The 14,931-nt window shown below is 19.1% G+C and overlaps 1 protein-coding gene across 1 annotated transcript in view; it reads right to left on the minus strand.

Annotated features, from left to right (window-relative positions):
• Window positions 1-421: 421 nt before the first annotated feature.
• The window catches only part of LOC122719040 (ras-specific guanine nucleotide-releasing factor 1-like), a 138,915-nt gene continuing 124,405 nt past the window's right edge, over window positions 422-14,931 (minus strand). The window contains exons 19-26 of the mRNA XM_043944559.1: window positions 11,712-12,034; window positions 9,635-9,762; window positions 8,426-8,446; window positions 3,961-4,339; window positions 1,793-1,890; window positions 1,359-1,641; window positions 933-1,130; window positions 422-640 (exon numbers count right to left, since the gene is read on the minus strand). Coding sequence (XP_043800494.1) covers window positions 422-640; window positions 933-1,130; window positions 1,359-1,641; window positions 1,793-1,890; window positions 3,961-4,339; window positions 8,426-8,446; window positions 9,635-9,762; window positions 11,712-12,034 — 1,649 coding nt within the window. The remainder of the gene's footprint in view (window positions 641-932; window positions 1,131-1,358; window positions 1,642-1,792; window positions 1,891-3,960; window positions 4,340-8,425; window positions 8,447-9,634; window positions 9,763-11,711; window positions 12,035-14,931) is intronic.

Consider the following 14,931-nt stretch of genomic DNA (forward strand, 5'->3'; position numbering starts at 1 on the left):
ATTTTTAAAAAAATTCGAGAAATATTTGAATATGCTTGTTGTTTGGCTCTGGATCATAATAATTTCCATGGAACATTTAATTCTCCATCCTTTTCTCATGTTAAGAAACAAGAAATATTCGTAAAGATATAAGATTCGTATAATTCATAAAGAATTCAATGTTCATGTTTCCATTCAATTCAATTTTTTTCAATTAACGATCATTAAATTTGCATACTTTTTACAGAAACTTAATCCTTTTCAGGAACATTTAAGTCTAAAAGTGCTTTCCTTAATCATTACTGAGATTCAATGTTTAGCATGAATCTTTCTCTCTTTTTTTTTTTTTTTTTTAATTTTCTTATTATCTAGAAAATAGCTTTAGAATAAGACAAGAATAATTAGGTACGTATTAATAATTGAAGTAGCTCAGTACTCAAATTCATTTTGTGGATGTATGGCTCACAGAAGGTGGCAGATTAATTAAGGTTGAACTACTTAACCTGGATGTTCTTGGTTCAATCTCCAAAGACATGCGGTATAGATCCTTCTCATTCAGCAGCAATGATGGATCCAGCAAGTAATTCGTTACTTTAGTTATCAATTCAATTTTGTATGGCGTTTGTTGAAAATGTCGTATTTCTCGAATCACGTGGGCGATCTAGAAATAAATTGAATAACTTCCTTAAAATTCTCACACGTGAAATTGAGAAATAAATTTAAAAAAATAATTGTAATTACAAGATTATTCATTTTTAATTTATTGTCTATAATATTTCATATCGATACAAAAATAATGATAAGATTTATTTTTTGTAGAATTTATATAGAAGGAAACAAAAAGGAAAAGAAAAAAATTTAAATGGGAATGTTAAAAGATCAATTTATATTATATTCATATTTATCTATAAATATATTCAGTATTTTATATAAATAATTAATAACTTATTTACCATTCGCATTTTGGAAAAATTTAAAAGACCTTCTTCGGTCATGGTTGGTGTACCCTCTTCTATGAAAGAAAGATCGGTTAAATATAATCCTAAATAAGGAATGCAAGGTGGATCACATCGATGTAAAGCATCCCGTAGGTTTCTAAAACGTCCATCAGAAGAAACAATGTTTTGTAATCTTTCAATTGTTTGCTTTGTCTGCAAATCAATAAAAAAATTTATTATAAATATATTTATTATAAATTTGAGTCTCTTTATTTATAGATGTTTATTATATTATCTTGTTATTATTTATTTTTTATTTACAATAATTTTTTATTTACAAATTTTAGATGATTTATATGTTAAATATTTATATTAAATATTTATATGTTAAATATTAATATTTATATATTAATATTTTTATCTTTAAATTAAATTATTTACCGTTTTTGAAACTTTCTCCCATGTCTTTTTCAATCTGAAAACACTGCTATTCGTGAAAGCTGCACAAATCTGTAATACACCATTATAATTATGCAAGACTCTACTAATGTCTGCAACTGCAGCCCATTTTTCAATCGCTGCAACTCGTGCTGCCATATTTGAACGGCGAATAATTTCTGAAACAACTAACTGCGACACTTCATTGAATCTCTTTGTCATTAAAAGAATGTGAGGAGCACGTGTAGCCTTATCAACTTTCATCCATGCTTGCCCAAGAAATTCTCTGCATAAAAATTATAAAAATATACAATTAAAATTTTTTATATAGCAATAATTTCATATGTTATCTTTTTATTATTTAAATAATATATCATTTTTCCAATGGAAGAATTGCCTTCCATATATAAAAAATTAACTTTATTTTGATTACTTACTCGCTTGAAATGGATATAAAAATTTTGTGATCCAAGTACGTCATTTGTTCTGCGATTTCAAGCGCAGACAATGTCTCGATATTTTCTTTGGTTTGCACCTAAAATTACATATATATTTCTGAAGTATAAATCAAGATAATGATTATATATATAAATTTAAGACAATCACTTTTTATCATTTTTATATACTTATATACAGAATAATTTGCGTAAAATGTTCATTAGAATAAATCATTTTCTTTCTGGAAACTATGGCAGATATATTAACATTTTTTCTTTCTTTTTTTTTTTACATGATAAAAAAAATGATTATTCGAGATTCAAGAGATTTTTCTGTAACGACAACAAAGAAAAGAAACTGTCCTCATTTTTTTTTAAATGAAATGTCATATTAATTTCTATTCATTAAAATTGCTTTTAAAAAACTGAATAATAAAATTTGCTTGAAGCATTTTTCGTTATTCTGCATAATTAGAGTTATGACAAAAAAAAAAATGTAAAGAGAGACGTCAAAAAAATTTAGTTTTATGAAATTCATTTTATTAAGTGTTGATCAAAATAATAACTGTTCTCTTTTAAATATATATTATTAATCTCTTATAAATATATATTATAATATAATATATAATATAATATAATATTATAATATAATATAATATAATATAATATATTATAATATATTTTCATGATTTTTCTATATAATATAATAATATAATATAATATATATCATATATATAATATATAATAATATAATATAATAAATCCGAATAATATTACAAACATCTCGTATTTTTATCTTCATCTCATTTTATTTTATTATCGGTCAATATAAGAATATTTTAAATACAACTTAAAAATACTTTAGTTTAATCTTCTGAAGAATATAAATTCTTATAATATATATCTATAATATATATATAGATTGCAAATTTTTATTTAATTAAAATATATGAAAATATTCAATAAATATATAAAAAATAAATGTATATGTATATTTAATTATTGTATATGTGAATATACATATTGTATATAGAAAAATTAGATATGAAATTAGATATGAACAATAAAAAAAGTTCATATTTTTTATTCAATCTTGATACTATCTTTTATTTCTTTAAAGTATTAATCTTCAATGATGGCATAAAGGTATTAAGAAGTTAATTATAAGTGTATGAAAATAGAAAGTTTCCTTAATTACGAAATGACAAATAAAAAATTTAATATATGAGCTTATTAATAAATAATTAACAAAATAGATTATATATTGAGATTTATTTGAGATATGAGATATATAAGTAGATAGAAGGAATCGATTTAATTTCTATCATTTGATAAATATATACCAACAGAAANAAAAATATTATATATAAATATATAAATATATAAAAATAAACAGAATTTTATTTATTTTAATTGCTTAAAAATACTATAATAGAAATTAAAGCCATATTATCAACTATTTATAGCATACAATATTCTAAAGAAATTAAAGCTGAACCAGATTCACATCTATCATATTTGATATCATCGATTCTAATTCAATATCCTATGTTCCAGTGTTTTTTATTTTATTACCTTGAAAAAGATAGGGTCTTTTCTATGAATAATGAAATAGAAAAAATAAAAGAGAATTTTTAATTCAAAATCAATCATAAAAATAATAATGAAATCAAGAAATTTATTATGCGTTGGTAAAAATTTATATTATATCAAATTATATATATATAATTATATATATAAAATTTATAACTTTATTATAGTTGTTTTTTTTTCTACGATTTATATAAAAATCATATATAAACTATCAATAGAAGGATTATTATAGTTATATATATCGATCGAAGGATTGTTATACTTTCCCTTTCTTTTTTTATTTTCATTTGTTTTTATTTATCAATATTTTCATTAATTTTTAATTTTCAATAATTAAAAAAAAATAAAAAATATATATCTTTTTTTTTGGTTTTCGATTTATTTTAGTTTGAAAAATAATTTTTAAAAAATTTTTTAACATAATCGAATTATATTTATATCGTTTATAAAAAATATATAATATAAAAATTATGCAGTCTACTAATCATCATAAGTTAAGTTTTAGTCAAAATATATAATATAAAAAATATGCAGTCTACTAATCATCATAAATTAGTAATATTTTATGTACGTACAATTGGAGAGGCTAATAATTTCTTGAGATCCACTTTGCTACTTTCTGGTTCTTCTTTCGTGATTAATCTAAGAAGCTGGCTTGCAGCTTTATGTTCAGCTGGGAGAAGATTGGGGCAGTAAATGATATCTTCCAGGAACTCGATCGTTAGATTTTTCAACTTCTGATCAGATTCAAAATCTTGAGCATGTTTTGAGACCCAATGCCTCAACACGTTTAAAACTCGCATCGTGGCTGCAGTTGACATAACTGATTCCTTTCGTCTGTTTTTTTCTCGATACGAACCACTACGATTATTTCCTTCGATGCCCTTATCTGGGGGATTGCTCGATGCAGATGTTGCAATTGCAAATGCAGTTGCAGCAGTCGAGGTACTACTCCTAATGTGGAATTTCAAATATTAACATCAATCATTTTTCGTACATATTATAAGTATATTATAAGTATATTTAAAAATGTTTAAATCTCTTTCTATCATAAATATTTTTTTAAAAATTTAATTTTTTTAGAAATGAGAAATTTATGTCATAGTATTATATTATTTTGTTACTTAAAAATTATATATCTAAATAATATTTATATTAATATATCAATATGTATTATATACAATAACAATATTATTAATAACATTATTACATTGTGTATGATATATTATACATTTTATGTACATGGTAATATAAGATATAATAACTTATTATGTATTTATATATTTATTTGAATATATAAAAATTATTTTTTTATTTTATTTATAGTTAAATACTTTTTTAAATAATTGATTTTTGAATTAAATTTATTTTATTTTAATAATAAAATATTTTCAGTTAAATATTTTGTACATCTTTTTTTATTATTAAAAAACTATTATTGTAAATTACTCAAAAGTTTCGTTGTTTAGATTATTAATTTATGAAAATTTTTATTTCTAATCTAATTTCTAATTATTTTGTATGATAATTTAATAATGAATATAATATGTTATTAATATATTACAATAAAAGTTGAATATATCAATGTTGAATATATCATATACTTGTATATTTAGTTTCTATAACTTTAAATTTTTGAAAAAATGATTTTAAATAAATATTGATTATATGATATTCAAATAATATTTTCATACTTTTCAAAATTGTTTTTAATTAATTAAATATTTAATCAAATCTAATAATATAATATAATATTGTAATATATATTCTAATAATAATATTGTACTTAAATTGATTTGATAAGAAAACTTGTAATCGAATAATTTTTTATTTATATTATAATATAAATATTCAAAATATATAAAATATAAATATTCAAAATTTAAAATGCTTATAATTTCATAATAATTTTTTTAATTGATTTCTTAAAACATTATAAATTTATATTTTCAATTATATTTTTCAATTTTTAATTTTTGAATTATTTAATTATAATTGAATTATGATATCAAAATGAAAAAAATATTAAATATTTGATATTTCTTTTTTTTTTTATAATTTTATAAAGCCTAACATATTAGATACAGTGAACATTTAAGCTAATAAAATAATAAAAGAACATGTAATTCTTTCTTTATTATCTACAAACTACCCAGCATATGAAAAAAATAAATTCTACTTTATTTTCTTTCTACTAATCATTCGTAATATGCTGAATTAAATTTTTTTTTTAAATTATGTATATATTTCTACTTGTAATTATTTTTTTGATTCACTTAAATATACAGAATAAAATAGAAAATATTGTAAAAATAGCTCATAAAAGTATTTGAACACTATCTTATAGAAAAATTCATATAATCCAAAAATTCTTTAAATTTTAATAAAAAAATATGTATATTATATTTAAAGCATAATAAATTACACACGAAGTAATTTTTTTGTTGATTGGAAATTTTTTTGTAAGAGTAAAATTAATTGAAATTTCAGCATGATTTTTATATATAATTATATATATATATATATTTATATATAATATAAAGCTTGATTTTGAAATATAATTAAATTTGAAAATTTTTTTCACAACAGAATAATGGAATAGTAAGTTGTAAAAATTTTAAATTTTGCTATTATTATTATTTTGCAAATTATTATTATTATATACTATTCTAAAGTTATATTTATCTATTAAAATTTGAATATCGATTTCGCCAATTTAAAGTGATTTTGATAAAAAAAAATGTACAGGATCTATGTTTTATAGAGGATATATTTTTGGTAAATCAATTCTAGAAGTCAAACATAATAAACACAACATATAAATAATAAAAAAGTTCCTAAGACTTAATTAAGATAAAAGTGTTGATTGAAGCTTACTTATTAAGTTAGAATCTAAGTTTGCATTAAATGAATCGAGATGAAAACAGAAATGATGAATTAATAGAAATAAAGCTCTGTTTCATTCTTTTTGTATTATCTAATAAAAACTTAAATTATTTTATTTATTAAGCTAATAAATAAGCTGTCACCGATATTTTATATATTACTTTTATATATAAAAATAATATTAATAATAATATTGATCTTAACTTTTGTTCTTCTAGTTACTAAAATCGACTTTCCAAAATTTCTACGAATATATAAATACTGTATGTAATCTATTATGCTTTAAACCCTAAATATTCAAAATTTCATTAAAAAAAAATTATTTATTTAAAATTAATATTTCATTAAAAAATAAAAAAATATTCAAATATTTATATTGAAGACGTTCAAATATTAAATTAAATATAGATATATTATGTAATTAATATATATTTTAGAAATATTTATATATTATTAATGCACATTTTATGAATATAAACAAATAATTTTATTTAAATTGCTGGTTTAATATAAAATTTGAATAAAAATTATTTGTTATCTATAATATTTTACATGATTTGTTATGATTTGATATTCAAATAATAAATAAATCAGTCTATTGCGAATGATTTTTGTAATCTAAAATCTAATGTGCACTAATGTGCGCTTTTGCTATCTAATTCATTAACGAAAGTTGACAATGCAATAATTACATCTGATGCTGCCATATTAACATAAATTCACTGCGAATTTCAAATAACACAAGGCGTCTAATAAATTAAAACTATTTCTATTTCGTTTACTACGCCCATAATGCAAGATAATTGATAATAAAATAAAAATAGGTAATATGATATGCATAAATTATTCATGATGTTTTCTTATATATTATGATATAGTTTTGATTATTTCTTTTAACAAAAATAAACTTAAAGACATGTTAAAATTTTTAAAATAGAGAATATTTAAAATAGATTAAGTTCAGGTTTTCATGCATTTAAGATTTTATTTATTATTAATGAAAAAATTGAATAAAATATAAAAGTTTAGAAATTTACATTAATATTAAATATAACATAAAATAATTTAAATCAATATTATTAAATATTATCTTAATCTTAATCTTAATTATTCAAAATTAATCAAAAAATATTTCTTTTTTATTTTAGAAAAATTTTGAAAAATAAAAAAAATAATTGTAATGGGCTTTTCATAAACACCTTGTATATCATATACATCTTATAATATATATTTTATTTTATTAAGATAGAGAAATATATCCATATACATATTTATAATATTGTTTTTTTTTAATACTTTCTTTAGTTGTAAAAGATCTTCTTGTTGTAAAAGAAATCTTTCAAGTTGTAAAAGATATTTTATACAATTAAATATTGCCGACATTATTCATATATAATTTTAATTTTCCTAATATATAGTGGATAAAAAGTGTTCATACAGTAATTAATTTCAACAAAAATATTATAGATATTTATTAAATTCGTTTATTAATATAATTCCAACAATTAAATAATATATTCTTAGTTTTATATTCTTAGACATCTATAGAATAATTTATTGAAAAATTGCAATATTTATATTTATTATTGTTTTATATATATTATATATCTATATTTTGTACATATTATTTTATTTTTATATATAACATGAATAAATTTAATTGTATAAAATAAATGTTATATTTTATATATAACATGAATAAATTTTTATCTTTTTTAATGATCAAATTATAATATTTATATATATTTATTTAATATATTTATACAAATATTTATTACAGATATATTTTTGCCATTTTTTATTATAAATTAATTATATATTTATTATAAATTAATTTTTTTATAAAATTATTGTAGATACTTTTAAGAACATATTTGTTGAACATTTATTATTTATTTGAAATTATATTAATAAATGAAATTTTACAATGTTTTTGTTGAAATTTATTATTATATGCACAAATTTTTTATATTTACTATAAGACTGATAATTTTTGATAGGAAATTAAGTGCAATTTCGAAACTTTTCAATGTGCTTTAAATTATTACAGGCAATAAAATGATGGACGTGCAAAAATGTGATTTTGTGAAATAGAGTCACCATGCGCGACATTCAGTGGAAATTTGCAGTTTCAGAAGCAGAAATAACACTTACCAGAGAGGTACACGTCCAATGCTATAAGTGATACAAAATGTCATATGAAATATAATTGCATTAAAATAACTAAAATATTATCCTGAATTGAGAAATTAATTTCATGAATTATTTAAAGGATGTATTCGAAAAAACAGATAAATGCAAAATAAATATTTCGATTTACAAATAGAAACGATTTACATTGTTATTAGAATTAATATTATATTCTATACAAAAAAAAAGATATTATTTACATAGAATCATATGAAATGAATCATCGAAAACATGAAAATTTCTGTTTAAATAATAAATAATTCTATAAGTATAATAAGTATTAACATTGTATTATTCTTATAAAATTAGAATGCCTATGTCCAGATTTCTTCAAATTTCTTTTTAAAAAATATAAATAATTTAATGTAATTTTTTCATTGCAAAACATAAAATCTAATTTTATATATATAAAATAAAATCTTATTATTATTAATTATTGATTTTATTTTTTCAAAATAAATGTATAATAAAAGAAAATAACAACAAAAATAGACTATATATATATATATCATATTATGATAATATACATAATATAATATATATAATAATAATTAATCATAATAAGAAACGATTCTTTTTAGTAAAAGTAAAATAAAATACATATGATCTTTCTAATTATTAGATATAGAATATTTAATAGATAATAAAAAATAGTATCATTGAAATAAGGATAGAAAGATACAATTATTTCTTTCTACAAAAAAAAAAGGAAGATTATAGGCATAAGAAAACACGTAAGAATACCGAGACAAAGCACTCATGCGTAAGAAAGTGAAAAATATCTTTATTACAATCAACATTCAATAGCGATACCGTGAAACGAAATAGAGATAATTTTTCTTCTTCTATTTTAAAATACAAATACCAGTACAAATCAGTTTCTTAGTTTCTTAATTATATTTGAAACACGCGTTCAATATGGATATTAATCGTTATTTTAATGTAATATTATAGAAATGATTAGATCAATTTACATTTTAGTATTTTGAAGTTGGATATTATTTTCTTCGAACAAATGATGAAATATCGTATTTTCGTATAAGATAATATATTCAATAATATAATTATTGGAAAATGAAAATCTTTCAGATCGATCGACATGCGCACTTTTTATGATATATACGACAACGTATAGATATAAACACTTAACACGTCAGGAATACTCGAACGAACCTTCGATGACTCTGGCGAAAGCTGGTTATCACTACTCCAGCCTTGCTAGAAACCTGGTCGTGTTGGAAGTTACCTTGTTGAGAAGACATTTCGATTTCTTGAATCGATCGTCTGCTCGCCCAATAATTCTGTAAAGATGAAATAATATATTCATTATTTAATTTTATCTCAATCTGTGGCATTGCGTCGATAATTCAATTATTGAAAAATGTATCATTATTGAAATTATTTACATATAAAAAGTTTAATTATTTATTATGTTCATAATTAAATTCATTTTAAAAATTTATCGTTTTAAATTGGTCAAAAATTTTTTATTAGGAATAGTATAAAAAAAAAGAATAAATTATAAATTTTTTAAAGATGTTTTTATACTTTATTGTATAATAAGTTTTAATTTTTGAATCATATATAAAAATATTTTTCACGCTATATATTATATGTTCTATTATCTGTTCACGCTATATTATATGTTAGGTAATTGTATTTTTATTTAAATTTTTTTATTTTCACCAATTCATTTAAATCATTTTTCAATAATATTTTATTTAATTTTACTAAGTAAGCTATATATGTATACATGTTCCGTCTTTATTCTAATAATATTCTAATGAAAAAAATTATATTTGTACTTTTTCGAAAATTAATTCATTATTTATTTATAATTCATATAAAACTTAATAAAAATTTTGATTATATTATATTTTTAATTATATTAATTTATTTAAATATGTTTTTTGTTGTTATAAATATTCTATTCTACATAATAAATTATTTAAATGATAAGTTTTTATACGCAAAATCAAAATATGTTTATTTTTATAAAGAATTTCATAAATATTTCTTATTATAACTATAAATGAAATATTATTATTGAAAATCATTGTAATATAGATATTCATTTTATAGCAAGAAATAATAATATACTTTATTTCGTACTAAATTGCAAATATTTTTCGTGAAAAAAAAAACAAAACATAATATTTTGAATTATATTAAAGATAAATATTTTTTTTTTATAAAATAAATAAAATGTGTTACTTTTCATAAATTATTATAAGTTGTATGTTTTTGTTGCAGCATAAATATCATATAATAATATAAATATAAACTATAAAGAATTTAAGAATTTAAAGAATTTAATATAAATTTTATAATTAATATTAATATCAATATAATATGTGAAAAATTTTGCATGCAATTCAAAATTTAGAACCAACTAACAGATATATACATAAAGAAAAATTGTTCAAAATGATTCCTTAATATTTTTCAAAATTATTCAAATCAAAAAAGAAAAATTTTCGAGAAATCCATCTAATAATTTTATAAACAAACTTTATATATTTAAAATTTTACCTGAATAATAATTTATCACAAAATAAATGAAAAAATACATATCAAAAAAAATCAAACAAATAAAAACAAAAACAAATAATTCAAGAATTGAATCATAAATAATTCCGAATAAAATATAAACAACAAAAATATTTTATAAATATAATATTTTATAAATGTATAAAATAATCATTAAACTTATTTAAATATGCAGAATCTAAATTTGAAAAGATCTTATCAAATTCTAAAAAAAGAAAATATAACATTTTTAATTTATTATTTTAAAAATATTAAATGTATTATAGTATTTAAGAAAATGATATGAAAAAATGTTAAATATTTCAAATATAGAAAAAAGAAATATAAAATACTTAAAACATTCATAAGATATTCAAAACAAGAGAAAATATTTAATAAAAATTATTACATAGATTTCTCTAAAAGATTAAAAAAAAAATATTTTAGATTTATTTTTATCTAATATGTGATTATATTTATATATTAAACAGTTACAACATCAATCATTACTTCAATTCTAGACAAATGTATTAAAATTTTCATATTAAATAAATAATTAACAACCATTTCAAAAAGAAATATAAATAATTATATAATTAAAATTAAAAATATTTAATAAAAAAATTAAAAAAAAATAATAAAATATTTGATACCTACAATATCTTAAATATATATATAATTGTTAAATATGAAATATAAATTTATAATAAAATTAACATACTCCAGTTATTGTAGAAATCGAGCTACTCCTTACAGTAGCTGCAGGCGCAGAAACAATCGATGCTCTATGTTCACTTTGATGTAAATGTTGTTTTTGTTGATTCTGTAGACTTTGTTGAATTTGTTTAGGAGATTGAGGTTGCATTGTTGAAATACTAGTTTCAGTTTCTTTTGCTGTTTGTTTTTCTTTTTCCTGTTTGTTTATTTCAATTTTGATTACTTTGGCATCTTTTTTTTTTGGTGTTAGAGGAGTACTTGCTTGTACTTGCTCTTTTATTTGTTTTGATGTTTCAGCTTCAGAATGCTCGTAGGTAAATTGTTCATCTAAAAACATTATTATACACTTGTGAAATATAAGTTTGATGATACTCATAACATATTATAAATAACAAATTAACATCTATTATATATTATATATTATATATTATATGTTATATAATATATAATATATATTATATATTATATATTATATATTATATATATTATATCTTATATATTATATATTATATATTATATATCATATATTATATATCATATATTATATGTTATATATTATATATTATATATTATATATCATATATTATATGTATATAGGATGATCCATATTGTTACAAGCTATTTTTGAAAATTAAAATAAAGAACTAAAAAATATCAATTAATTTATTTCTTACATTTCAATGATACAACAAGATTGATTATTGGAGATTTAAAAGATTTTTTTATGATGACTACAAAGACGCATAAAAGAACTGTTCTTATTTTTTTTAAATGGAATGCGATATTAATTTCTATTTATTTCGTTAACTCTTACAAAATTGAATAACAATTTGCTTGAAGCATATTTAGTTTTGCAAAGAATTATGATGAAAAAGAAAAAAATCTAAAAGGAAATTAAACTAATATATTAGAAAATAATTAAAACTTATAAAATGAAATTCATTTTATTAAATATTCAAAATTGTTGATAAATGCTCTAAATATTTAATTATTGTTTTTATTATTCCATATTGAATAAATTATTGGAATTATAAATTGATAAACATTTCATATCTTCAAATCTTCAAATATTCAATCTTTAAATAAAGTGCGATATGTGTTCTCTAACCGAATAAATTAAAATTTTAAAAGAAGGAAAGAAGAGGAGAATGAATTCTAGATATAATATTCCGATCTTTATTTTCGAGATATTAATAAAATACTTTTAATATAATACATCGATAATATATTGAATTCTGCATATATGTGCATATTTTGTATATTCTTAATAATGAATATGTTAATATGATGTTATTGCTTAATTATTGTTTCTACATAATGCTGTAATAACTTGCAATATCAGAATTTTAGAAATCTTTTAAATATACATCTCTTATTGATAGTTGCTATTAAAAATTATCTTTCAAACCTTATCTCAACAATAATATTACAGATATAGGATATAGTGTGATAGAATGAATTAAAATTTGGAAAAAGTGAAAGGAAAGAAAAGAGATTTTTCTAGATTTTATCTAACCTAACAAATCAACAAATATAAATAAATGCATGATTAATGCTGCCGGCTTATCATTTCGTTAATAATATCGTTATTTCATCAGCAGCTATTAGCGCAGTAATAACACAAATACAAAAACGATTGATAAGTAATTTTATATGTATAGATAGAATTCAATGTATTATATCATAAGTTTTTTATAAATATAAACTAATAAATAAGCAAAATTAAAATTTTATATATTCAAAACTTCCTTTGTTTTTTCATTCTTCAAATTTTCATTTGATCAGAAAAATCATACCACATTTCATCTCTTCTTTTATTATTGGTATAACATTCAAAAAGTGAATATTCATTATATCTACCTAATTAAATCTCAAAATTAATTTTGCTTTAATTTTATTTTTTTAGCTTAATCTCTTTTTCAATTTTTCTTTCATCATAATTCTTAATTATACAAAATAATACATAAAAATAATTATAAAATATTAATATTAAAAATAATTAAAAAATAGCAATATAATTATTATATTTAGCAATATTTCAGTAATGTAAATATATATTATTTTTATAAAAGTTATTTTAATAAATAGTAATTAATATAGCATTCTATTTAAAAAAATAAGATTCTGTTATTCTTCTTTGTAATTGTTACAAAAAGAAGTCTTGAACCTTAAATAACCAGAAAGAAAAAATATTTTTTGTATTATTGAAATATAAAAAAAAAATTAATTGATATTTATCATAGTTTTTAAAAAAATGTCTTATATGCCACATTATACAAATCATTCTGAACATATTATTTAAAAAATCGAGTATTAGAAAATGTTGAATTTTTCCAGCAAGTCTTAAGATTTAATTTAAGTAATGAAAGTTATGAAAGTTATAACTTAAACATAATAATCTGTGTTTTAAATTTAAATTTTATCGATTTATATTAATTTAAGTTTCCCAAACATAAATACAGAATATTTTAAAAATTCTGAGTTTTTAATGGAACACTTTGATTATTTTGTAGAATAAACAAATATAAATAATAAGTAAAATAAATGTATATAAATTTAAATATTGGCCTTAACAATAAAATAAGACGCGTCTGATTTTCAAACATGTTTGAAGTTATTAATATAAAAAATAAAAATTATATTTGTGACATCAATAAGCGAACTTCCTATTTTTTAAATACATCTAGGAAGGCATTTAATAAACAAATCTGAGTTTGAATTCAAAATTTAAATCTTCATCTTTAAATTATCTATCTGATTCTTTATTTAATTTTAGTTTAAGTAGGAAATATTCCATGATATTTTGTATTTGTTTGATTTGATTAAATCAAACCTAACCAAACCTAACTAAACCTTTCTTTCTCGCCATTGTTTTATGATTCCTATTGCTAATAAGTCTATTCTCCCACTATTTTATATTTCATAATATAATTATAAATATATGTACATAACATCTTATATAACATCTCACTCTATCCTTCTACAACATTATAAGGAATAGTGGGAAAAAAATTACATTCAATTCACAATTCACTTCAGGCGTATTGCAAATAAATATTATCATTTTTTTATTTCTATTGTGCGCATTTTCCAATGACAAAATTTAATCTTATTAAAATATGTTAACTTATACTTGAAAAGTTAACCAAGCTTGAGGAAAGTATAATAAAAAACTCTAAAGAAATTAGATATCTATCCCAAATTATTAGATATCTATTAGATAT

Source organism: Apis laboriosa, unplaced genomic scaffold (assembly GCF_014066325.1).
Source record: "Apis laboriosa isolate Shangri-la unplaced genomic scaffold, ASM1406632v1 scaffold69_cov144, whole genome shotgun sequence".
Lineage (NCBI taxonomy): Eukaryota > Metazoa > Arthropoda > Insecta > Hymenoptera > Apidae > Apis > Apis laboriosa.